We start from the raw sequence: 26,106 nt of genomic DNA, 5'->3' as shown, positions 1-26,106 counted from the left end.
TGGGGCAGAAGTAAGCCGACGAAGATGATGTCGGAGATGCGCTGCAGCAGGATGCTGCACCTGCTGAGGCGGCCGGGAGATACAAAGCACCGAGTCCCGAAGTGACTATTTAGCTGCTGAAGGATCAAAGACGCCCATGAACACCCAGGCAAACCTCAAACTAAATACGTAGCTCCTGGGACTTCCACCAACCGGCCGAGCAGACGTCGCTCCATCGCCGCCCAGCCGAAGCCTCCTGCTCCGGAGCGGCCAATCACGGCCACACGTCTGACCTCCCCGGCCTGCCCCAGGGCACCACTCTGGGTGGAGGAGCCGCAGCGCCAGCACCTGACACCCCGGCTGAGGCGGGCAGAGAGCTCGGCTCGGCTCACCTCAGCTCAGCCCGCCCGCGCCGGCCTCCCCCTGCCTCCCGCGCTCGCTCCCTTGCTCGCCCCACGTCGGAGCTTCGCCGCCGCCGGGAAGGTGCCGACCTCACCGTGTCTCCCGGCGACACGACGGGCTCGGCACCCTCCCGCCGCCCGCCCGGCGGCCCTCACCCGCCGGTACTCTCCGGAAGGCGGCAGCAGGGTAAACATCTCTCCATCCCCTCCTCTGGCTGCGGCTCAGACCCTGCCAGCTCACCTCAGCCCCGTCGTGGCTCGGGCGTCCGGGAGCCGCCGTTCGGCATGGCGTGGAGACGAGGGGACGATCCCGCCACACCGCGTCGCCGCCGCTGCCGCAAGCTCCCGGCGGTGCAGGGCTGGCACCATAGAGAGGGCGGCTTGACAAGAGACCTCCGACGATAGAGCGGAAGAGCGCTAGAGAGGCCGGGGAGAGGCGGAAGTGACGCTCCCGTTGCCGCGGCAATCGCACTCCCGGTGCTCGCTAGCGTGGGATCGGCAGCGTGGCGATGCTGGCAGGCCCGGTGCCGCCGGGCGCCGCGGGCTGCTGCCGCCGCCTCCTGGCAGCGGCTCTGGTGGCAAGGCTGCGGCCGCTGCTGCGCGGGCTGCCGCCGTGCTGGGTGACTGCGAGGCGGGCGGCAGGGCAGTGGCCGAGCCCGGGCCTCAGGGTGCCGGAGGCGGCGGAGGCGGAACGGCTGGTGCAGGAGGTGCGGCATACCGGTGTCACAGTCCGCCGCTTCATCGCCTGCCCGCGGCTGGCGCGCACGGTGCAGCGCTGCCTGCAGAGCGGAGCCAGCCCCGGCTCCCAGCCTGTCCTGCTCGAGTGCGGGCCCGGTAAGCTGCCGCGAGGCTGCGGTCGCGCTCTTCCCGCCGCCCTCCGGCGGTGAGCCGCTCCGGGGCCGCCGGGACGAGGCGCTGCTCGGCGTGTCCCGGTGACCTTGCGGGGTCAGTGAGCTGCCGCGGTTGCCACCGGCGGTAACGGGCCCTTGGGCTGTTGTCCCAGGGTCGCGAGGAGTGGTGGTCCTGAGGGAATGGGGCCCTGCTGCTCCCGTTACTTCCGGCGGCTCCTTTGCGTAATGGTGCTGCCTGGGCCCTCCAGGACTGGATCCATGCTAGGGCTGCGCCTGCCGCCGCCTTGGTACCCTCCCGGGGCGGGCGTTGGCGACCGGCAGGACGTCTGAGTGTCGTGGCACTGCGCTGTGCCTGGGGCGGGTGGTGTGGGTGTGCGTGCGTGTATGTCCATTTATACAGAGCTTTGGGGGAATGAGAGAGTGCTCAGTCTGGAGACCTGAGTCACTGGTATTAGAGTAAGCAGAGATGTAAATTTCTGTCCGGATAGTGTTTTAGGTTTTGTAGGTGAACTTTGTCAGTAAAAGCACACCCTAAGACTGGGGCTGTTATGCACCTAGCCCTCTGCAGGTATGTAATGTTGGGGTTTTTTCACAGTTCTGCAGAGAGTATTTTACTTGTAGAATAAGTATGGGTACGGTTTGTATGGTTAAGGTTTCAAATCATATTTCAGTTGGCAGAAGAAATAGTAGAAATCTTTGAAACATTGAATCTGATGTTCTTCAGCATCTAATCGTAGTGCTGTGCTTGGTATAATTCACTGGGTGATCTCTGGCATGCTGTTTATAAATCTGTAACTCTTGAGGTGTGTTTAAATAAACACAAGTTTATCACCTGCTGAAGGTGGTGTTGCCCAAGTGTTGTGTTGGGGAAAACACTTAGAAAAAAATGCACTTCAAATGGCTTTATTTATTTATTTTATTCTCACTTAGGGCCTGGAGTCTTGACCCGAACTCTGCTCAATGCAGGTGTCAGAGTGGTAGCTCTAGAAAATAACCCAGCTTTTCTTCCAAACTTACAGGTACGCTTTTGATTTGGTAGCACATTATTATTATTTAAAGGAAAATAAGAAATGAACTTACAGTTGTGTAATAACTGTTAGATCAAAAAGGACTTAGCTGTTGATTGTTACTTGTAACATCTGAAATAACTATTTTGTAATCAGTTGGTTTGACATTGGGTATGTGGGAATTCAAGTTCACAGTCGCGAGTCAAGTTCCTATTGTTAGTTTCATGCATATATTTGAGGCTAATACTAGTCAGAGTCATTGTAGGTATGTTTACGCAAGATGTTTGTAGCTTTAAGAAATCTGTAAAAATACTCTTGGTTATTCTGATTATCACACTGTATTATTTAATCTGTTGTCCCACAGTTGACTGATAACATAAAGACACATGTGTTGCACTGTCCTGTTACTTTGGCTTTGCATGGATTCATAGGTGGTCAGACACAGCTGCAGAAGTTGCACTTAGAAGGATTGTGTTATGGTGCTGTAATGTAGAAGTTCGGAACCAAAGACTCTCACCTGATTTAAAACGTGTATGGAAGGCAGAATTCCGTTTGTAAATCATGAAATACAGTGGTTTGCATAGTTGAGTGTAGCCTTTTTTTGCAACACATTGCAGAACGTCTTACTAATTTAAATTAGTGCTTTAAAGCTGCAGTTGAAGAGCATGAAAATGTCAAAATGCCCCATGTAATGAAGGAAGCTAATTTTTTATCAGCTGTAAGAAGCAGCTTTGAGATTTAACTCTTGCTGACTAACAATTTTAGGTAGTGCTTGAGCATTTTTTTTAGTGTTTGGGTTGGGTGTTTTGGAAGACAGGTTGCTGCATCCAGATTTCTTCAACTGAAGCTAATTTTATTCAGTCCCTAGAGAACAGCCTGGATGGACAATTAAAGGTAATTTACGGTGACTTCTGCAGACTGGATCCTTTGGTGACTGGAGCAGTGAAACCACCTGCAGTATGTTCTGAGAAACTTTTTGAAACTGTGGGTGTAGCAGCAGTTCCTTGGAGGGCAGGTACATGTATATGATCACACAAGTTACAAATACATTTGATGGGTGCATAGGCAATTTGGCAAAATCTTTGGAATTTACTCAAGGTATATATTTAATATATATGCTGAATTATTGGATACTATTTCTTGCATTTCAGCTTTAATTATGTTCTTGATAGCTTCAAAAGACCCTTATGGGAATATGAAATTGCCAGTATATCCTTCTCTTCATTATTTATTTTAGTCTAATGCAAACTGGCCTTAACTTTGACTACAGCTTGAGTTGTATTTGTTCTTGGACAGCATGACTTGACAGACTGTTTTCGTAATTGTTTGTGGTTTACACATTAGAATTAATGACATTGTTTAGTCAATATTGCAAAATTTTGAAGATACTTTTACACACTATTATACAGACACACCTGTGAAAATTTTTGGAATCTTACCACAAAGCAAGGAAAGGCTCATACTTTGGAGGCATCTTTTTGCCCTGTATGAATGCAATTCCATATACAGATACGGAAGAGCAGAACTCAACATCTTTATAAGTGAAAAAGAGTACAAGGTATGTGTAAGATTTCACAGGTAGTAAAGAGTAAGTAGTGCTTCACAGAAGTTACTGGTTTTGCTAGAAAATTTCTTTTCCTGCAGAGCAGCTTTCTGGGTTATGTGTTCTTAATTTATGGTGTCCCAAACCATTAGAACTGTACTTACAGTTCTGTGAAACTGGGAAGTTCATACAGCACCACAGACCTTTAATTACTAGAAGTAAGCAAAGACTTCCCAGTGTGCTTACACAACTTGTGTTATATCTAACACCCTACTGAAAAAGTTTGAAAGTCCTAAGTATATTCTTCTGCAAAATGACAGGTTGGACACCACTGAAATATCCACTTACATGGTATGGTTTTAATGGCGAGATTCGTGAGCAAACAGGGCAGACTATTCATTTAATGCATTCACTGTGTTTTTTATTAAGTTTTCTGGTTTTATTGTGTGCCTAAATAAAAGCAATCGGAACCTTCTTTTAGTGGGGATTGTTGGTTCCTTTTTGTTTGGGTTTTTTTGGTTTGTTGGTTGGTTTGAGGTTTTTTTAGTTGATCATATAATGAGACTCTCTAAATCTATTATGAGAAATAAAATCTTCCTGCTAATTACTGCTCTCTTTGCCCTGTTTGAGAATAACCATGAGTTTTTCGTTTTTCTTGCGCTAAGAGTTGTCTGATCTGTAATATTGATCAAGGTGATGACTGTGCAAGCTGCTTAATGTTCAGTGAGGTCACCTAATGATTGGCTTGCTTCGCTTGTGTGTCTTACTGGGAATATTGCTTGATCAGTGCAAGCTGATAACTCTGCCCATGTTATGGTTTTTATACAAAACATAATCCCCTTTTCTCTTCCCTGTGAAACTTCTCTGCCTTAAAAGGGACCGGAAAGTATAAGCTGGAAATTCCTACACAGTTCAGTTATCCAAATAATTGCTGTGGAAAAATACTTAGACTGCCATAATGTTTTCTAACCCTGTGTTCTGAAAGATGTACTAAAATAGCACAAAATATGTATTTGAGGCCTAATGGTACTTTACCTTGGGATTTTAGACTTAACTCTGAATTTTTAGCGCTTGTATTGTATAAATGTTTGTATATAAGGATTTTGCTTAAAGAAGCAGTCTTAGTTTATGCAACAAAAATGCTCTTTTTTTACCATTTTGTTAGATATTAACAGGAAAGCCTGGGAGTGCTGGGACTTACCAAGCAATTACTGTGCTTTGTCAATTAGGATATGAAATTCAGCTACTGCACATGGTAAGTTTTTTGTACCAGCTGACATAGTCTAATGCTATGAACTTATTTTTAGCAAAGGGTTTATATTGTTTTACTATAGTGAACTAATTGGAAGCTAATTTTACATTTAAATTAGTTAGAAAGCTGTCCAAAACATTTGGATGTAAAAACCTGAAACAGTCATGTTTTGTGTAAGCAGCATCATTAACTATGATGTCAGTATTTTCATTAGAAGTCACTGTACTACAAAACATTTATTCTCAGGAGCTGGTAGGTAAGAAAGAGATGCTTGCAAAACAGATGAGTCTTTTCTGTCTTATTAAGGGTTGTGTGATACTGGAAGATTGCTATTCCAACCTGTCACAGCCTGCTGTTTATGTCTTCTGCATATTGCTGTCATGTATGCTTTCAACTTCCTGAGCTGCATTCAGTATACTTTTTTGAGTCTTGGTGCTTTTATGTTCCAAGCAGGCCTGCTTCTCCTGCTAGCGAGTAACTATCTTACCTTGTCAAACATGCTATGATTTAGTTTTAAAAAGTTTTTTATGTTGTCCCTCTACCTCAACATGAGCATGTGTCCATCTACTTTAACTTACTTTATGGTTTTTATATTTATTTATCTTTGTAATGTTTTTCTAGGAATCTACCTTCATAGCTTAAATGTTTTGCTAATATAAAATTAAAAGTTTTGTTGTTTCTTCCAAATACCTTATACCACAAGGTATGTATTAAGATAAATGTTAAGGAGTTGAAGAATAAAATGGTACTTGTTGAAGATTGTTATCGGACTAATAGGGATGAAGAAAAAGCAGAGGCATTTAATGTGATTTTTGCTTCAGAAGTCTTTAACAATACTGATGGACCTTGGGCTGCCCAGTGTGGGAGCAGCAATTTTCCATTTGTGGACACTGAAATTGTAAGGGACCAGCTGTATCAGCTGAATCTCCCCAAGTCTATGGGGCCTGAGGGCCACATGTACATCCCAGAGTACTGAAGGCACAAGTAGGTATAATGGCAGGACCCTTCTCAAAGGTCTTGGGAATCTGGGCAGGTCCCTGCTTACTGGAGACTCGTTAGTGTTATTCCAGGCTACAAAAAAAGGTGTGAGGGAAGGCTCAGAACCCTGTTAGACTAACCCCAGACTTGTTAGACAGACCTCAGAAACTGGAAAAATTACAGAGATTATAGAGGGTACTGTTGAAAGGCATTTAAAGAATGATGCAATCATGAGGCACGGTCACCATGGGTTCACAAAGGAAAGTCCTGTTTAATTTGATACCCTTTTGTGGTAAGGTCAGCCACCTAGTGGAAGAACGGTAGTTTTTCTGGATTTTGGTAATATTTTTGATGCTGTCCCTCGCAGCATCCTTCTGGACAAGTTTCCAGCTTTGGGATGAGCAGGTTCATGGTGTGCTGGGTGAAGAGCTGGCTGAAGGGCAGAGCTCAGAGGGTTGTAGTGAATGGGGCTACATCTTTTGGCAGCCAGTCACCAGTGCTATTCCTCAGCGTTCAATTCTAGGGCCAGTCCAGTTCAATGTCCTGTTCAGTATCAATGACCTGGATGCAGGATTTGAATGCACCATTATCAAGTTTGCTGATGATAGCAAACTGGGAGGTGCTGTTGACTCTCTTCAGGAACAAGAGGCATTGCAGAGGGATCTATATAGATGAAGCATCAAGCTGTGATTAAGGTGATGAAATTAAACAAGCTGGTGACCTGATTGTCCTCCACAACTTCCTGAGGAGGGGAAGTGGAGAGGAAGGTGCTGATCTCCCTGGTATCCAGTGATAGCGTGCATGGAAATTGTTTGAAGCTGCACCAGGGGAAGTTTAGGCTGGATGTTAGGAAGCATTTCATTACCAAGAGGGTAGTCAAACACTGGAACAGGCTTCCTAGAGAGGCAATTGATCTCCAAGCCTGACAGTGTTTAAGAGGCACTTGGACAATGCCCTTAACAAAATGCTTTAACTTCTGAATTGCTCAGGCAGTTCAATTAGATGATCATTGTAGGTCCCTTTGAATTGAAGTAGTCTATTGTAACAAAGCACTTATATTCTGTAATATATCTGCTCCTTCCCATAGGAACCGTGGTCATCATTCTTCACTAATTTGAAAAATGGGGGACTGGCGATACCGAAAAGTGTGGTAAGATCATTGTGTGTATGTCTCTCCTGTTGGAGATGCAGCTAAACCACTTTAATTGGAAGGTTAAAATATAACAGCAGTTACATATATGTTTTAAAGATGTGTTCTTCTAATTAAAACTTAAGGACAGCATGTAGATGCATCAGAAGTGAGGTGAAGAATTGCTATTAACTTAGAAACTAAAATAAACTAGTATGTTGTCACGAAGGAAAAAATACAGTGAATAAACAGCATAAAGGACATGAACAGGTAAAATCTTTTTCAAAAGAAATGACCGACAGGGTCACAGCTACCTGCTTGAACAAAACAAGTGTTACCGCAAGTAATAGCACAATTATTAAGCCTTTGGTTTTGATAAAAATGGTTATTTGCATGTCCAGTGTAGATCCCACGCACTAGTTAATTGCTGAAAAGTATGAGTCTGAAAGCTAAACTTGAGGAGTGGAAAGTAAGCCACATAATATCTTGAAAATTCACATCAATCCTATGTTACCTATTTCAACAAAGAAATTTAAATCTTTAAAACTCAAGTGATAGTATGTCTGTTTTGTTTCCTGTTTCCTTTATTGTTTATGGGTTGTGGGAGTCAAAGCATCTTCATTCTAGAACAAAATTTGAAATCCTTTTTCCAATGAGATCATCTTGTTAAGACTTCTAAAACTGTAAGAAATGTTACTGCTAGCACAGATGAAACTCTGAGCTAAAGACAAACCCATCTTAAAGAAGACTTTTCAGTGACTTATTTTGTTTTTTGTGTTTTTATTTTTGTTTTTTTTTTTCCAGCGGCTGCCAAATGACCATTTATGTTTGGTACGACTGACTCCTCAGCAAAATCTGTTTACAGGAGGTTTGAATCCCAAAAATTCACCCATCTTTGTTTTCATGGTGAAACAGTGTCTTGCTAAACCTAAGTCTAGACTTATTGATAGATTAAAGTAAGTAAGAAAGAATTACAGTTTTTATACTTTTTCTTCAGAGAAATATGGGAAAATATTAAGATAATGTTCTCAAAGCAGTAGTTATTTGCAGTTGAAATACAGCTTTTTTTCTCTTTTTAAGTAACTGTCTACATGTAGAATAGGAGATTGTGGTTTTGCAATACCATATTCTGGGGACTTTTCCTGGCCTCTGTTCACAGATGATAAAAAACCTGAGGTTTGACAGGAAGCTTGACAGGTATTTAGAATATAGAAGTGCAGTAATTGTACCTCCAAAGGAAGTGAGGTCATGTATCTGCAAGAAGAAAGTCATGAAGAGTTTTGCATGTGCGGAAATTAAAAGCTGAGAGTTTCAGTTTATAGCAAACATCAAAGTAATACTAATGAAAACAGCTGGAGGTTATTGAAGGTGGAGTGAGGATGTTCTCAAATGGCTTTCTGTTATCTAAATAAAAAATTAGGCTTTAGACTTATTTACCAATTATGCAACTCTTTAAATTATTCTTTTTACTATTATATTGGAGCTATTCACTTTGCTTCATGATGAGTAGATTTCTGTTTTCCATAAACAGGAAGTGTTTGCAGTCTGGAAAGCATTGATTTGAACTTGTTAATGAAAATAATGAATATATTTCTAATTTCTGGTAATAGTTTATGGAAGTTAATTTCCAGAAAGGGGGGGGGAAGCTAATAAATTCCGGTAACTCATTTAGCAAAGACAAGTGCAATGAGCCATAATGGGTTTCTTTCCTAAAGCTCAGTGGTGTACCTGATCGCCACTCAGATCATAGAATCATAGAATAGTTAGGGTTGGAAAGGACCTTAAGATCATCTGGTCCCAACCCCTCTGCCATGGGCAGGGACACCTGCCACTAAACCATGTTACCCAAGGCTCTGTCCAACCTGACCTTGAACACTGCCAGGGATGGAGCATTCACAACCTCCCTGGGCAACCCATTCCAGTGCCTCACCACCCTCACAATAAAGAACTTCTTCCTTATATCCAATCTAAAATTCCCCTATTTAAGTTTTAAGCCATTACCCCTTGTCCTGTCAGATCCTTAAGCCAGGAAGTGGACCTAACCTTGAAGGCTTCTAATGTGCATCTTCTGTGTATTTATACACCTTTTTCTTGTCTGGGAAATAGCTAATGTATATGCACATTTATAAAAGGTCTAGTTTTCATAGCAATAATGTAGGTGGAGAGACAGTGCATACATGTGTTTATAGAAGAAAATACCTGGGAAGTGTAAGTCACACTAACTTGTGCTATACTGAATCATCTTGAAGATGACCTTAGTTTTAACTTCCTAGGTATAGTACAATATCCCTTTTTATTCTGTAATGCCTGTTACTGACTTACGCTGTTGGGGCAGAGGAGAGAGGGCACCCACCCTGTAATAAGGAGCTTATGTAGTTTGGTATTGTCTGCTGGGTACTTTGGTATTGATATGTCTTATTATCAGAGCTTTCTTCCGATTTGCAGTAGAAATTGAAAATAACTTACGTTGTTGGAAGATGTTAACTTCTAGAAGCTGTAAAAGAGTGAAATGACCCTTCAGGTTCTGTTTCTTGTTCTTTAATTTTTCACAGAGATAAATGCTCCATTATGATTTTGTTTGTTTGTTTCAGTTCATGGAGCTTGGACAATGGTAGCCAATTATTGAGAGAACTAGAAATTCCAGAAAATGCTCAAACACGTAACGTATACCCAGGAGACTATAAGCGTCTTTTTGAGGCTTTGCAAAGCTCCAATATATTTACTGAAAACTGGTGGCATGATGAAGTGTTTGAAAATACAAGGAACATAAACTTCTAAATCTAAAGCTGCTGTCTTTTGGAAGATCATGTTTGCTTCTGGAAGATTACTTTGATAAGAAATGATTTAAATAAAATCAGAAATACTGTTACCTACACGATTTTCTGTCCAAACAGGAAAATAAACTTAGCAAGTAACTGGAGCCCTTCTACGAAGAATGAAAGTAATGGATTCACAGTTGCTTGATCACAATCCTACCTAGAACAAACAAACTCTGCATCTTTTCCAGGAGCATATTAATGGCCTGCTGCTTTTGGATGTACCATTCAAACAGAACTTTTTGTTTCACTGCTGTATATTTACAACATTTGAAAAACAAAACAGACCAAATACTGTTATTTGTGCAGTTGTGCTTTAGTGCTTCATGATTGTTAATGCCCTTTCAGAGATTCCCCAAATACATAGGTCTTTACAATGACTGAACCTGTTACGTTGTCTCCTGATCTAAAAACTTTGCAGTCTAAAGTCAATATTAATAAATCAATAGCAGTGAGTTAATAGAATACAAGGTAATGACAGCATGGTAAAACACCAACTGAGAGTTGTTTGGGGTTTGGTTGTTTTATTTGTTAGTTTTTTTAACTAAAATTGTAATCTCTCTCAGAGAGAAAGTCATAACAGTTCATTCTTTTGAAAATTTGAGAACACTGGGGAGCCTGATCTACTTCACAGTACAATACGTGAACACCTGTATGCGTGTAGGCTTTATTGTTTTTAAACTTAAAATAAGTCACCAGAACATTCTGTTCTGTATAAACAGTTTGGAAAAATAAAATCATCTTACCTGCAACCTTTGTCAGTATGTATTCGTTTAATGTGTAATGTATATACAAAATCACTTCAAAACCATATGTTACTAAAATTCTCTCTTTAGCCACACTATTCCACAATGCAACCTCTTCCTAGTTTCTGTTTGTGTAACTGTTCTACTGTTGTCTGATAGTGCTAGCAGGCTGTCCTTATTCTGTGTTCTATACTGTCTCCTTTGGGAAGAGCTGTCGTGCCCACAATTCACTTTTTTTAGCAGAGCACTAGTTAACAAAATACCTTTTTGGTAAAGGCTGAGCTATTTTCAGGCTTTGGAAAACAGCAGTGGCCAAAACAATGCACATACAGAATTGTATTTCTTAAGTGTCGTGTGAGCTGTAGATGTGACATACATTCATCTCTCTTTTCGTCTTGTGGTTCCTGCTGCAGAATCAAAATTGACTTCAAGCAGCCTCAGTTCACCCTGCTAGGTAGGCTGCAGATAATCTGTTTAAGCTGCTGAAAAGCCCTTGTAATGTTGCTATGATGAAACTACTGGAAAGGCTGAGGTTTAACTTTCAGTCTGTCCCTGAGGGTTGCTGGTGTTCTGGTATAGAGCATTGTGAAGATTTGAGGCTTTCTCTCTGTTTACGTCTCTTCCTATTTCAGATAACTTGGGTTATAAATTGACTGTAACTTGCATTAACAGAAGCTATTCCACCTTTTTTCAATCTCAGTAGATGGTGACTCTTGTTATCTACTGGTCTACAAGAATGCAGTGTCCCTTGTGCTGATTCCTCGCCGCACTGGGAATCAAATACCTTGCTCTTGTTGCAGCAAGATGTGTTACATTGATGTATCAGGAGAAATATTCAGTGCATAAAATACAGAACCACCACTGTCTGTAAACTTTAACTGTGGTTCTGATAACATTTCAAACATGAACTGAAAAAAAGGAAATAGCTGTGATTTTTTTTTTTACTGTTGGAAAACAGGATTTACTGAGCCAGTGCAGGGACTGCAAAGGTAATAGCAGGAGTCTGTAAGTGGAAGGAAGATTGTGTAACTGGGGACTTGAAATGAGAAGGTTTAATAATGGGAACTGCCATTAAGTCTTAAGTATAAGCAATATATGTGGCCCTGATCACAAATGTGAAATGAGAACAATAACTGACATTATAAAAATGGTATTGGTGGAAGAGAGAGAAAAAAGTGAAAATTAGTGGTGTTTACAAATAAATACAGTTGAATGAAAATGAGGTAGGTCTATGGATTTGATTAATTGAGGTTATCTGCTCAGTACTTTCCACTGATGCAGGTTTACAGCTTCTGTAGGATAATGCCGAATGCAAATTTTCACTGAAATTTTAAATTCTGTATAAAAGCTTCTCATATATTTGTTATGATTTTTAAGCAACCTTGTATTACTTGTGTCCCTTTCCTTTTTATAACTGCCTTTGCCATATTCTTCAATATGTTGCTGGAAAATTGAGCCAATGTATTTTCACTTTGATTTATGTAAGTGCAAAGACACAACTAGGAAAACAGTATATAAATTCAGGTTAGTATTTACAGTTTAGTAAACATCAAAAATGCTAGTCAAAGAGAAGAAAACCCTCCAAATTCACGCAAAGTTTAAAATGCTAAACCTCTCAGAAGAGAAAACGTTAATGCTAACTTTGAGACCAAAGGGTTTACAGAAACTACTTTTACATACTTTTATACATAGGGATATAGCAGTTTCCCATTTCTGAAAGTGCATTAATTTGTGACTGTGTGAGATACAGTAATAAAAAGTATTTTGAAATTAGCACCAACATTTGAAATTGTTGCACAATTCAGTTGTTTTTGCATAGTTTTCTGTTATGGCACTATTAATATATGAGATATAAATTACATATAATTTGTAATAAGATATGGCTGCAAGCTTCTGGGGAGGTTTGTTTCTTCCTGTGTTTTCCTGTGTAATCTGTGCTCTTGGATGAGATGAAGATTACAATGTTCATACAACAAATTTAACAGAAGGTCCACAGTGTAGCATATTCCTCTCAATTATTTCCAGTCTGTTTTTTTTTTTTCCCTCAATTTCTACTTTTTTTTTTCCCTTTCATGAACGATCTGATTCATAAACCTCTAAAACATGAACACGTGTGATACATCTATCAAGCAGAACTCAAGTATTGTTCCCATTCTTCAAATACTGTTTCTTAGAGGAGTGGTAAGAAAATGGCTTTTGGTATGCCATATTAAAGCACTGGTATGTGACAGTTTGTGTATTGATTGTAACTTCAGAGGTGCTAAGTCTTTTTGAATGACCCTTATAATGTGCCATCCATCTGCCTGTAAAAGAAAATTATATGGCTGTGATGGAAATTGCCTAAGGTTTTGCTACTTGACTGTGAAATTATAGCAAACACAAACACAAACAGAAAAAAACCTTGGTCCTTATAATGCCCGATTAATGAGAAATTTTGCTACTTGGAATTAGAAGATCAGTCAAATTGGATTCTATACTTAGTAGTTCTCTTTTGATCCAGAAGAAGGGTTTGTCATCTTGTACTAATTAACACAGTAGATGATGTGACAAGGGGTTGTTAAGGTGGAATGCGTATATACTGGCTACTAGGCTTGTTCAGCATTGGACATTTCAATAATCACAGCTTAGCCTTGCAGGTAATGATAATGTTGATAAAAATATCCACAGAAAACTTGAGAAACTGATTTTGTGGTGTAGCTTAAGATATGTAAGTGTGATAGGGAGAACCTGAGGCTTCCTCGGAAATGTGTTGAATTAATTGTTCTGGCAGGCTAAATGCAATCTATGGGGATGTGGACTGAAAATTTCAATCTAAGCTTTGCAACCCTTTAATTAGCAAAGCCGTACCTTTCTTCTGCAAACACTGAGAAAATGGAAACATGTAACTTTTCTAGAAGGAACAAGAAGTCTGGGAGATGTTTATTCACTGGTGTTGTATCATTGCTCAACAGCTATTGCATCTTTCTTTGGGTGTGCTGTTTAACATGTCACTGCTAAAAATAGACACACTGGCTATCCCCAGCTGATAGAACACAACAGGAAGCAAGCATACAAAGCCCAAGAGAAATTAGGGGTACTTAAGATACACCAAATGTAACAGTCAATTACTCATAATGTAAGCAAGACTTCACTTGATGTACTTGATACTATTGATAAGACATCAAATAGATAAACAGCAAAGAAATTACACTGGTGAACTTCAGAAGCTTCTTTCTGCCATTTGAAAGGAAGTAATGTGTTTGAGGCAGGGAAGACTCAAAGTAGAAAGTTTTTGTAAAGTTTGTAGTAAAAAATCAATAGGTAAAATCTGTGTAACTTTGAGTGAAATTCATTATGAGTTTATGCTTAAAATGCTTCTGCACTGAGGTGGTGGGTTTTTTATTTGGGAGTGGGGTTTTTTGTTCATTTTTGTTTGGGTTTTTTTTTTTTACATTCTAGATACAATTTTTAACTCTTTTTTTCTTTTTAATTCTAATGCACATCATTAAAAGCAAAGAAACAATATCAAGAACTTCCTATCTGTTCATAAAAGATCTGTATGTGCTTACAAGCTTTCAACTAATTATTTGATCGCTCTTCTGTGCCATTAGCAATACAGATTTTGTACTAATCCAAAATTTAACATTTTGTGTTTTGAGAAATAATTTTCTTCCAGAAAAATTTGGGTTTATGCTGTGTTGGCTGGAATGGGTATTGCATATTTATGACTAAAAAGCAGAATTTTGATTATTTCATTACTGTGATTCTTTCTATAAACTCATGTTGTAAAACACGCTGTCTTGAGATAGAAGAGCTAAACTTCCACTAAGGTGTCTCATCTTCCGGCAGTAAGGATGTATGACTAATTCAGGAGCATCAGCCACGATTAAGTGGTATTTCCCGCAAAAGTGACTCCATTACATGCCTTGACAGGTGCTTCTGTCCAGAATGTGTCATGCATTTCTAATAGCTGTTGGGGAGTCTAACCTGTCTAGTCAGTGGATGACTTGGTCATATGAAAACCCCATACTGATAACAAGGATTATTAATTCAACTAAATAAAGTTAAGGGCTAAATGATGACTCATTTGGATATATAGCCATAATGGCATTATTCTTTTCAGAAAAATGAGACTGACATTTCCAAACATTTGAGTTGGGTGTTCTGTTGATTGTCACTGCTCAAAGACTCTGTTGAATGGCCCTCCTAGACAGACCAGTCTATAAACTGTAGATACACAGAATTTGCTTTCTAGGCTTTTCTTACAGCTGTTGAAATATCCAACACAGCACCAATGAAAATGTCTACGCTGCATTTAAAAGCTTATCTGTACTTGAAAAGCCTCTATTATTACAATTATGTTGTCATATCAGTTGCAGTGCAATGTCAGCCAAAACTTGTTCTTAGGCTTCCATGGCTTATTTATCTGTACAACTTATGCCAAGCTGATGAAAGCCCCTTTCTTCAGGTACTCATACTTGGGGTTTTGCTAGAGTAGCTGGGCTCTAAGGTTGTGGTTTTGTGTGTGTGTGAATTTGACTGTTGTTCCCTCAAGAAGTCATTGTACTTTGTGAGATTTTGTTGTGTTGTGGAACATGTGAGTGAGAAAATCTGACCTGAATAACTGAGAAAAGAATGAAAGCATCAACCGGTATTGTATATTGATATTAGCTCTTCCCTGAGTGCACTTTTTGTAGTTCATGCGTAAGACTTTTAACTTCATACCTTTTGTGTATGGTTTGACCATTCACCTCTTAAGTTTATTCACTCAAGAGACAGACATTATCTTCCGTTATTACTGGGTTTCTTTCTGCTACAGGTTTTGGGCAATGCCTTTTTAGAAACTCAATAAAACAGCATAGACAGGGAAACAGAGAAAATCAAAATAGGTGAAGGAGTAAAGCATATAAGCCAAATACAGAGGTTGTTTACTGTTTTAATAACTGTTAAGGATGATTCTTGAGTATCTCAGAATATATCTGTAACTGAATGCCTTTTAAAAAATTGTTAGGAGAACTAAAGGTAAGCATATGTGTGTGCATGATGATTTAACTGCCAGTCAGATTGCTGCTAGTTCTTTTGATAATGAATTACATCGGTGCAGCTTTTAAGTGAATGTCAAAATACATGTTTCAGTGGGAATCCCGTGTTTCGATGTACCTTGGTTCTTCCCAACAGCAGTATTTTGGATATGCATATTGCCGTTTCTGGTTACCCTGTTGCAACTTGGATGAAAACAGCTGCAGACTGAAATAATCATTACTGAGGCAACAAAACTGAGTATGTTTTAGAAACGAAAAGCTGTTTTGCAGAACTGTTACGCCTGTCTCTCAAGGCTTTGACAGGACTACTCAACGCTCCTTTCCAAAACATAAGCCCTAACTCCCTCTGTAGGCATAATAAGGAAAACCAGGCTAAGTCTATGCATTTCAGCATATTTAGCCTGCACCATGTGTGTCGTCTCATAAATGAATGAAACTACACAGACCCATACTTTTCTTGTGGGCTTTGAGCATCACCATTTCAGAGGGGTGCCCTTAGTTAATCAGGGGCTCTCTGGTTTCCTGAAGCCCCTCGGAGGACATGGCACTGGTCTAGGGACGAAGAGGGCCACCCACCTCTGCACAGTGCAGGCCCTAGGAAGTTCACTTCGTTGCATGGAGCTGTAGGTATGCAACCTTCAGTTGTTCTCATGCCACTGTATTTTCATGTTTTTTATTTCCCACTTTGGCGTCAGTGTTGAGGCTGGGCTAATAAGGAACCGAAGCAGTAATGGTACTGGACAGGGCTGATATGGCACCTGCTTCAGGTGTCTCCTGAGGCTTGAGTGGGGTGGCTGTGCAGGACAGGAGGTTGCCACAGTGAGGTGTCAGGAGGGCTCCAATCTCACCATCAAGATTTCTGTTAGATACTTTTCATTGCCTCATTCCCTCTAAAAACAAACAAATCAATACAAAAAGTTACAAAGTAACTGAAAAACTCCAACGTACTCCCTCTTTGTAACTTCCCTTATGTGAGTTACATCAGAGTGATTCCTGTCAGCAACTCAGGGGTCCTAGTGATCATTGCACTTTGTGTGGAGGTGGAATCCCTTGTGATCATTTTGCTATGTGCAAAGGGTATGATAAGTGTCCCTGTCAATACCACAGTGAGGAGGAAGACGAAACAAGGGAGTAATTCCCCTGGGTCAACTGCAGTATTGTGCAAAGAAATATTTTGTTCATTGTTTAAATTGCATGAATGCTCTTAGAAGGTAAGGGGGGGGGGGTAGGTAACTTAGAGATATGTCCTGTTACAGAACGTTGTGAAATCTGTGCACTGAACAGATAAACACGTAAGGAGTGGAATTTATGGGGGCTAAGATGGCGGTCAGACTTGTGATAGACATAATATTTCTTCACCCGGAGACAAGACCCCAGCAACAGGTGAAGAAGCCCAGGAAAAGAAGACAACAGGATTGGCTGAAACCCAAGAAGCCCGGGAAAAGAAGACAACAGGATTGGCTGAAACCCAAGAAGCCCGGGAAACCAAAAAGCGTAAGAGACTATCCCCAGGAGTTCCCTTCGTGCGTCTCGGGCGGAGCGGAGACTCCCCGGCGCACCCAGCGCTGCTTGCTTATTGTCTTTCGATATTAATTATAATAAAAATCAATTAAAACAGATTGGCTAGGTTTTTATAACACTTAGAAACAAATAAATACTTTGCTTAGCATCACAGGCGGATGTGTTAACGAAGGGCATTATTAACCCGACTTCAAGCAAAGCGCTGCTCTCTGCCCCGCGGCCTCTCAGTGCATGCGGGAGATCAGGTCCCGGAGCACAGAAACCTCCGTCAGACCCCCAAGGAGAAGGGCAGCCGTCTCCTGTCCGCGCCCGCAGTTAAGATGGCGGCGGCAGCGTCACGTCATGGGGAAGGCGGCGGGCGGGGCGGCCGCACGCTTCTTTCTGCCTGTGGCCGCGAGGGCGGGAGGATGGAGGCGGCGGTACTGGAGCGATTCCTCAGCCCTGGCAAGGGCAGCGGCCTCCGCGCCCGGCGGCGGGTGCGCCCCGGAGAGCTGCTCTATCGTGCCGACCCCTTCGCCTATGTCATCACTAAGGAGCAACTGGGCAGCCTGTGCGAGCGCTGCCTCCGCAGGTACCGGCGTGCGCGGGAACGCTCAGCCCTCTCTCCCGCCTGCCCCGCCCGGCCAGCACCGCCTCTTCCGCCGAGGCGGGGCAGTGGCAAGGCTCCCCCATGATGCGGCCGTTCAGGGGTGGGCGGCGGGTTGGAGAGTGGCGCGGTAACGGGGCGCGTGGGTGGTACCCGGGCTGAGGAGCGCGGTATGCCGTTCCCTGCCGCGCTTTCTAGCCAGGGCGCTTTTCCAAGGGGGAGTTCACCCCGGGCGCGGGAAGTTGGGCGGAAGTTGCTTAGGATAGCTGCGTGCTGTGGGCGGGAGGGCGGTCCGAGTCGGTAGGGCTGGAGGTGGCTCGGTGGCGCTTTCTCGCGTCGCTGTCTGGAGGTGCCAGCCTCCCCTAGGAGCTCTTCCTCAGTCTGGCGGGGCTGGAAGCGGCAGAGCGCTACTAGGGGCTTGTCGCTTCTGGGGGCCTAAGGCCGTCGGCGGGGTGCGCTGAGGAGCTGTGGTGAGCGCTGTGCGACAGTCGCCGCCCGGCTCAGAACCACGTGTGGTGGTGAGGGAGACGTTCTCGTGCGCTGTAGCCCTCCAAAGAAGCCACCCGTCTGACTAGAGTGTGATGCTGTACCATGGGCAGCCACCGAGGTGACAACAGGACAGCCTCTGGGCATGAGTCGTCATGAAATAGCGTGAGGTGGTTCAGTTTCCTGTCACCTGCGCCAGTTCAGCCAGTGCAAGGAGAGCGTGGTTTGGAGACATGCGTGGAATGAATGCGGCCGGCCTTGCAGCAGGTCCTGACAAGTGGAAGCTGACTAACCCACAGTACCTCTCTGTGTTTGTTTAAACCAAAGCTGGTTTATGCCAGTTTCTGATTGAGACAGATCATGATAGACCTGTTTGTAAGAGAGCTGTATATTAATACCTGAAACATTTTGGTAGGTAATGCAAAACCATATATAATTACTAAGACACAGACCTAGAAGACAATTCAATATGGCTAGCCTTTATTTACTCTTCTTGAAAGTATTTGATACTTTGTTTTGTTAAAACTTTATTTTTCTCTTGGTTTCCTCACTGGGCATCTCTGCTTCTGTTTAAATAAATGATAATGTGAGCCTCATTTTCCCAGAGAAAAGTCTGACTTGCATATTACCTCAGCATACAAAAAAACCTCAAATTAAAAACCGCAAAACCCACACAGCAACACCCACCACTTTCCTCCACTCCCCCCCCCCCCCCCAAAAAAAACAAAAAACAAAAAAAACCCACAAACAACTGAAAACAAATCGAAAAAGATTTTTAGGTAATACATCTGAAGTGTTGCTTGTGACGTCTGAGTCCTTCAGGGTGGTAACTGCCTGCTAATTTTTAACTTCAAGGTATGGGATGCTGCAGGTTTCAGAAGGCAGCCTGTGTGCAACAGGTGGAATGAAAATGAATCTGAAGTGCTGGATGCAGGAGCGTAACCAGGGCAGTGTTTGCTGGGAGAAATAGTGATGTTACCAACTGGTGTATCATGAAAAGCTGTGCCTATGTGAAAGTGTCTTTTTTTGCTAAATAGTGATATATGTTAGATAAAAAAAAGTTACATAAGGAAGTTAAAAATAATTTTCCAACAGTCCAGCTTCCATTGCAAGATGTACTGTGGCTAGACAGAGTTTATAGATGAAAACTGTACAAGTTGACTTTTCTCTTAGTCAGTTAAAGGTGGTGGTCTCTTACTCAATGGACTTTGTTAAATTAGCAAATGGTACGTATATATTAGCAAATGATACATAGGTCACTCTTAATGTATGCAAACTAGAAAAATGGTGAAGTGGGATGGGGAATCAAACTGTTTCAGGAATCTGGTTTTCATTTAATACACAGTGTGATCTTTGTTCAAAGCCAGGCATCAGCAAACCCATTTATTCTCATTTCCAGGACTACAGAGAAAAGTGATGTTGTCTACTACTGTTCCTGTTTTTTACTCTGATCTTTAGATGGCAGTACAGTAACACACAAGAAAAGGTCTTGTGCTTGACACTGATTTAGCGTTTTAACAATTTTCTTATATATAACATCAATGCTTGAGGCTTTGTACTGTGAAGTGTAATTTTATACTTACTTTTGTCTCTCAGTGTTGTTGGATGCAGCTTTTGGCTGGATGAGAACTGCTGGGTGAGCCAGAAGATGTGTAATGATGTGCAGAATATCTTATTTCTGGACTGCCCGCTGAGCGGCAGCATGGTATCACCAGGATTTGTGTTCATGGGCTTGCTAAGGTGCTGTCTTACTCTGTGATCTTGGATGAGTCCTTACAGCAAGGGTCTGAGGTTCCCAAGCCAGGGTAGGGATGGCTGTTGGGGGCAGAGTTTGCACTCTGATTCAGAGAGGAAAGCTCAGCTAGTGCAGTAGTTCTGCTTAATCTTATCTCAGTTGAAGTGAATATTATTGCAGTTTTCAAATACTGAAAAGTTTAGATATACATAATGTATATATGTAATCCTGTATTTTCTAAAGAATATGTTCATATGATTTTTTTTTTATAGAAGATGGGGCTAAAATATTCTGCTGTAACTGGTCTAATACAATACCATAGCTGTTTTGAATTATATTCCATTAGCAATTAACACCCCCCCCCAACAACTGCCCCAAGGTAGGATACCTGGTAAAGATTTGCTTTGAAATAGAAATTTTGATAAAGAAGAAAAGTGTTTGTGGACTGTGTTTGTTTCTGTGGAAGCAGTGTCTTAAGAGAACATGTGACATTGTGTTGCATGATGGTATGTTCTCTGCAACAGGGTACCCAGTCTGCTATAGAATAGGAGTCAAAATGAGGGTGAAAATCAATCACACTTTTGGTGTTTGCTTGATTTTCACAAAACATTTGTGTGATGGGTTGTATTTACAAGAATTCACTGCAAGAAAACTTAAGTCCTGGTTCACGCTTGGGAGCAAACAAAACAAACTTTATAGAGTCTGTGTCACAAAGAGAGAAGGAAAAAGAGGCAACACTAGCCTATTTCCAAATGCCTTTAAAGAAGAGACACTTAAGTAAATATTTGAAGGTAGGTAATGTACAACATTTCTGTACATACTATGAAATAGAAGATGTGTTATTTGTTTGGGTTAGGTCAGAGGTTCAGACTTGGGTAATGGGATAACAGGAAGTATGAATGTGTTTTTCTGTGACTGCAAGTTTTGTAAATATACCTTAGAGAGAGGAAAAGCATCTAAGCACTGTTGGAAAGGTAGCCATGGCAGCAGACTCTACTGCAGTATGGGAAATATAACCAAGAATTTGGTAGATAGTTGGGCAATTGCAAAGTGCTAAACACAGGCCAGCAAGCATATGATCTTTGCTCTACCTCACTTGGCCAAAGTGGACAAATAATAGCCAAATGGACACACCTTTACATTCAGTACTGTATCTTCAGCATAGACTCTTAAATTAGCTGCTGGTTTATATTGCTGTTATTAATAATAACAGTAATTTATTATCATAATCATGAATGTTGCCATATCATTGTTAAATTATGGAACGTCTAGGTTAATGGTATTCTGAAGGTACAATAATACCACTAAGTTAAAACCAGGGTGTGGAATATTTTGAGTAGAGAGAAGCACAGGGTGCAATTCAGAAAGCAAGTGATGAGGGGGGTGGGTGTGATTGTGTGATCCTTCATAGCACTGTGACCCTGGCTTGGACTAGTGCAGCTCTGCCTGACCACAGCTAGCTCTCAACCCTCCAAGTGTACTTCTTTCACACTGAAATTGGGAGGTCAAGAGACAAGAGGAGCTCATTATTTTGGCTCTGTAGCAGTGGGGATTTCTCCATGAAGGTGCAATTATTCACCAACAAACCTATGATTCTTCCTTAAGGGTCAAAGAGTCTCTGCTAGCACAGGGCCTGAATTTGGCTGCTTCCAGCTGTGCTGGGTGATTAGGTGGTGTTTGCTAGCTGATGCTCTTTCTTTATGTGGATAGAAGTTTAACATATATGAGACTTCCAGTAATGCATGGGGCTATAAAATCCACAGTCTCCTCATTTATCTCTGAAAAATACTTCTGTTGCTGATTAATATAGACATAGCTTTAAAACTATGCTTGCTTCTTGAAAACATACTGTTTTGTTGCTCTAGGTGTTCCTGGTATTCTTGTGTTTTAATAGAATGGTTTGTGTTGGAAAGGGCCTTAAAGATCATCTGGTTTCAATCCCCCTGCCATGGACAGGGATACCTTCCACTAGACCAGGTTGCTTTAAGACCCATCCAGTCTGGCCTTGAACAGTTCCAGGGGTGGAGCAACCACAGCTTCTGTGGGCAACCTGTGCCAGTGCCTCACCAACCTCACAGTAAAGAATTTCTTCCTAATGTCTAATCTAAATCTACTCCTGTGGGCTTAAAGCCATTTTGTTCTACACTTATACTGAACTGTGGAAAACTAGTATTTGATGATACATTCTTTGATGGTTAACTTTCCATCAGTTCTCATCAAATGAAGATTGAGATGGATTATAGTTAAAATTTTTAGATATAAAATGATATGAACATTTTATAGTTTGTTTATATAAAAAGTGCTTTCATTTTGTTTGTTTGGTAGACTATTGATTTTTCATGATTAATAGGCTGGAATTACAAGGTTTTTAAAACTCCTTAGACTTCAATAAAAAAATAATTCTCAGACTTTCCACATAAATAAAGTTGGTCCTTATGACATTGGAGACTGTGTCTATAAGGAGCAGGTAAGTTTCTGTGCTTCCCAGGTAGGATAATCCTGTAAATTATATGTTATAACTTTATGTAGCATTTCTGACTAATCAGCAGAGCAATTGCAGGTGCTATGCTCTTGATATATCTGATTTTGTGTGAGGTAAGGGCAAAGCACATAAAAAAAAACTGTACATGAGAATGAACTATACAAAGTTTAAGAATTTCAGGTTCCACCTAGATGTGTGAGAATGCTTCCCAAGACCTGAGAAATTGCACACCACCACCACCAGAAATGTTTCTGTACCTGAATGACTAATAGCCTAAAACAAGTAGCTGTTTCCCAAGAAGATATTCCCCCTCCCCGACTTAATTTTGCTGTGATAGTGAAGGTTGAAGCAACCTTACAAAGAGCAGGATAGAAATGCTTTTTTCTGTCCTTGTGCCAGCTGGAGTCATAGTTGAAGTGGCTTCCAGGCTGCTGTCCTATGCTGCCAGGGAAATCTGCAAGAAAGAGTGAAGAGAATTCTATTGACTGTGCTTTCCTGCAGTATCTTCTCAAGTGAAGGCCCTGAACATTCTTCTCTGGGGGAGTAAAGCTTGTAGTAGAAGTTGGAGGCCATCTCCTTTTCCTTTTGCTCAGGGTCAAATTGAAGGTGGGAAAGGAGGAACCTCTGTCATTCAGAATAGCATTCATAAGTTGTTCTGGACTGCCCATTGATCTGGTTTGCCTTCCTCACAGCACCCGTCAGGTTGGTCAGGAGTTTCCTGTGTTGCTGTTAGGAATATCCCTTGGTAGGTATTTTTCTTCACTATTTCTTTCTCTCTGTTTTGTAATGTAATTCAGGTTCTCTTTGATGTAAACCTTCTCTCTCCTTTCCATTGCACAGTATTTCGGTCCTTGCTCCATTCCTTCTTACTGCCTTGGATGCTCTGGGCTTGCTTTAGGCAAGGTGTGGATCCTTTCCCATCTTCTTCCCTTCCTCCCCTGCCTTGTGGTCTCGAGGCTGCTGCTAATGCCTTCTGCTGCCAACTTGGATTTGCCCCTGTTAAAAACAGAAGAAATAGAAAAGGGAGAGGCATTGTTAAAAATACATTCTCCAAGGTCAAGTGTTTATTGCTGTGCTGTCATTTATGGAAAATGAAAATTTAAATTTAGTTTCTACAGTCTCACCATGTTGTGATTTTTGTGTTTACAATTTTCGTGCTTATACTGCTCTGAAGCTTGACAGGTATTAGATCAAAATTGTTGGCAAGCTGTGACTGACAGTATCAGTTGCAGGCATCTTGTAAATTCTTCTGAATTTAGGCTTTACTATATCTGCAGTCCATACCTGATATTATATTTGTCTTCTGCATTGTGCAGTCCATAATATTAATGCTTTAAAATATTAGTATGTTCTGCATGAATGTTCTTTGCTTGTGGTAAATGATACAGCCATGAAAATAAGTTTCTGAGTTGGATTATCTTTAGTATGCATTTTCTTAGGGTGTAGTGTAATTGTGCAAGCACAAAATGAAAATTAGCGCTACAAGGGAAGACAAAAGTTATTAAAATATGGGTAACTTCTAGCTAATGTAATATGTAATGGCATAATTAGTTTCAGATATTTCCAAAAAACGTTTTTAATCTTGTGCAAGTTGCTGAAAGTTTTACACAGTGTTAGGGAATTTATTGTTTAAATTCTTTAAGAACTGTTAAAGATACCTTGTCGATAGGCATTGGAATTCATTAATTGTTAGTGGTTGCTTCCATCATGGCTGTACTTCAAAGGTGCTATATGCTTTGACTGTATCGCGTATAGGACGATGCTGTTTTCCTGTGGAGAATCTAGTTTTCTTCAGAAATAGTTACAACGACTGTTTTGAATGATTCAAAATTATATAGGTAAGGCTTATACAATTTTTAGCATGCCTCTTCATCTCACTTATTTGTGTTTTGAAGTGAGGTATGAATATGCATGACAACCTGCCTGATGTGCTGGCTAGGATCTGCTGAAAGGGCAGGTATTCTTACTGCTCCTCTGAGTTCTTGCTCTCCTTCCTGCATGCTCCTTCTGCTTCTCATTTGCAGCGTTGCTGCTTATCTGGTGTATGATATACTAAATAAGTGTATCATACGTCAGGTAAACTGATGTATGACATACTTATCATACATCAGTTTGTGTGATAAGTATATCAGAAAGATAAAAGTGGCAAAACCCATCCTTTACCAGTATATAAAAATCTTTAAGTGCCCTTGAATCAAATTACTGCTGGGGTGAGAAAGGAGCTGAAGTTGCCATTGAAGGGCTGTCAAGGTCAGTCAATCAGAGTTATGCCTTCTGCTAGTAGCTAGCTTTTAGTCTGCTGTAGCTAAAAATGCAACCTTAAAAAGAGCACTTGGGGGGAATTGAAAAAGGGTAAATTTACATTAGACGTTAGGAAGTAATGCATTACCTTATGGGTAGTGAGACACTGAACAGGTTGCCCAGAGAAGTTGTGGATGCACCATCCCTGGAATTGTGTAAGGCTAGATTGAATGGGGCTTTCAGCAACCTGGTGTAATGGAATACTGTTCCTTCACTGGGGAGGGCTTGTCTAGGCATTCATGTAGGGTTTGTGTGCTGCCTGCACAATCAGGTTTCTTCATTCAAAAGAAAAAAGCCAGCAAGTGTGTTGAGGACTTGTTAGACAGCTGTGATTAGGAGTAGCTGTGATGTAGAAGTGCAGAACAAAAGATCATCACTGAGGAAGAAGGGGGGGGCAGGGTAAAACCACTCATCAACTATAAGCCCTTCCTTACAATTTAAATGAATATGGCTCATTATTACATTTTAATTCAAATGGCTTATTAAACTGCTAAGAGAGTGTGCTTGTGACCTAAAAAAGGCGATTTTTTGTGATGGTGGCATTCTTGGTAGTGGGAGGGATCATGGTAGAATAGGGGGAAAGAATTTGCCTTCAAAGAGGAGAGAGATTCATCTCAGGAAATATTGAGCATGAAATAAACTATGTATGTTTCCTGTGTAAAATCTTGGTTCAGTGTATTTCATGCTTTTCAAAGGCCAGAAACTTGGTTTTGTTTATTTGTCAAGAAAAGCTTGAAGGGAGCTTCCCTTAAATAAGGGTTCAAGCTGGAGTGCTGTCCTGTTTGGTTTGTTTTGATTTGTAGTACTTTTTCCCTGATTAGAAAAACTATAGCTCTTTGTCATGCTGTGGCCTGGCTGCTATTTTCCATCATAGAAATAGGGCTTGCATCTCCTCCTGAGGTAAGTGCTGTACTGAAGAACACTTGCCATGTATAAAAGTATATATCATAAATTTTACCTCTTCCATTTCTATACAACTTGTCCATATGTAAAAAGTAAATTCAAGTACTACTTTGCAGATGATTGTGCTAGGAATCTTTACTGATTATTGTATGGGTTGAGAAAGGGTTGTGCAAGTGCTCTACAGTTTGATTTCCTCTGAAAAAAATGAGATTTTTTTTTTTTTTTCTCAGTCTTTGGATCCAGATATTTGGATCATTATGTGAGCATTGATGTGGGTCTTTACTGTGTGTAGCTCACTTTGATTTCTATGATGCATTGACTGCAAGCCCTCTAGCTGTTGAAAGTATCTTAGTCCAGATTTCTGAAGAA

General features: G+C 41.2%; 2 protein-coding genes across 3 annotated transcripts in view; both read left to right on the top strand.

The window, feature by feature from the left end:
- Nucleotides 1-629: 629 nt before the first annotated feature.
- On the top strand, nucleotides 630-10,708 carry TFB2M (transcription factor B2, mitochondrial). Its single transcript, XM_062629471.1, has 8 exons — nucleotides 630-1,214; nucleotides 2,162-2,250; nucleotides 3,100-3,253; nucleotides 3,648-3,796; nucleotides 4,947-5,036; nucleotides 7,099-7,161; nucleotides 7,945-8,096; nucleotides 9,732-10,708. The coding sequence occupies exons 1-8, from the start codon at nucleotides 890-892 to the stop codon at nucleotides 9,916-9,918; spliced, it is 1,209 nt and encodes a 402-aa protein (XP_062485455.1). The 5' UTR covers nucleotides 630-889; the 3' UTR covers nucleotides 9,919-10,708.
- A 6,819-nt stretch (nucleotides 10,709-17,527) lies between these two features.
- Nucleotides 17,528-26,106, top strand: part of SMYD3 (SET and MYND domain containing 3) — a 402,483-nt gene continuing 393,904 nt past the window's right edge. The window contains exon 1 of one of the 2 annotated variants that reach the window (XM_062629465.1): nucleotides 17,528-17,815. In XM_062629465.1, coding sequence (XP_062485449.1) covers nucleotides 17,565-17,815 — 251 coding nt within the window. In that variant the 5' untranslated portion in view covers nucleotides 17,528-17,564. The remainder of the gene's footprint in view (nucleotides 17,816-26,106) is intronic. The other variant, XM_062629464.1, reaches the window with a different exon arrangement.

This window comes from Pezoporus occidentalis, unplaced genomic scaffold (genome assembly GCF_034315485.1).
Source record: "Pezoporus occidentalis ecotype Australia unplaced genomic scaffold, CSIRO_AGI_Poc_V1 ctg34, whole genome shotgun sequence".
Classification (NCBI taxonomy): Eukaryota; Metazoa; Chordata; class Aves; order Psittaciformes; family Psittacidae; genus Pezoporus; species Pezoporus occidentalis.
Note: the sequence above shows the minus strand (reverse complement) of the source record. Positions and strands in the feature narration are given on the sequence as shown.

What these genes read in the sequence shown, in the direction of transcription:
- TFB2M (XM_062629471.1), top strand. Translation starts at nt 890, where the DNA reads ATGCTGGCAGGCCCGGTGCCGCCGGGCGCCGCGGGCTGCTGCCGCCGC. An exon ending in AGCAGTTCCTTGGAGGGCAG is followed by an intron (nt 3,254 to 3,647) that starts GTACATGTATAT and finishes ACTATTATACAG; the next exon opens with ACACACCTGTGAAAATTTTT. An exon ending in TGGCGATACCGAAAAGTGTG is followed by an intron (nt 7,162 to 7,944) that starts GTAAGATCATTG and finishes TTTTTTTTCCAG; the next exon opens with CGGCTGCCAAATGACCATTT.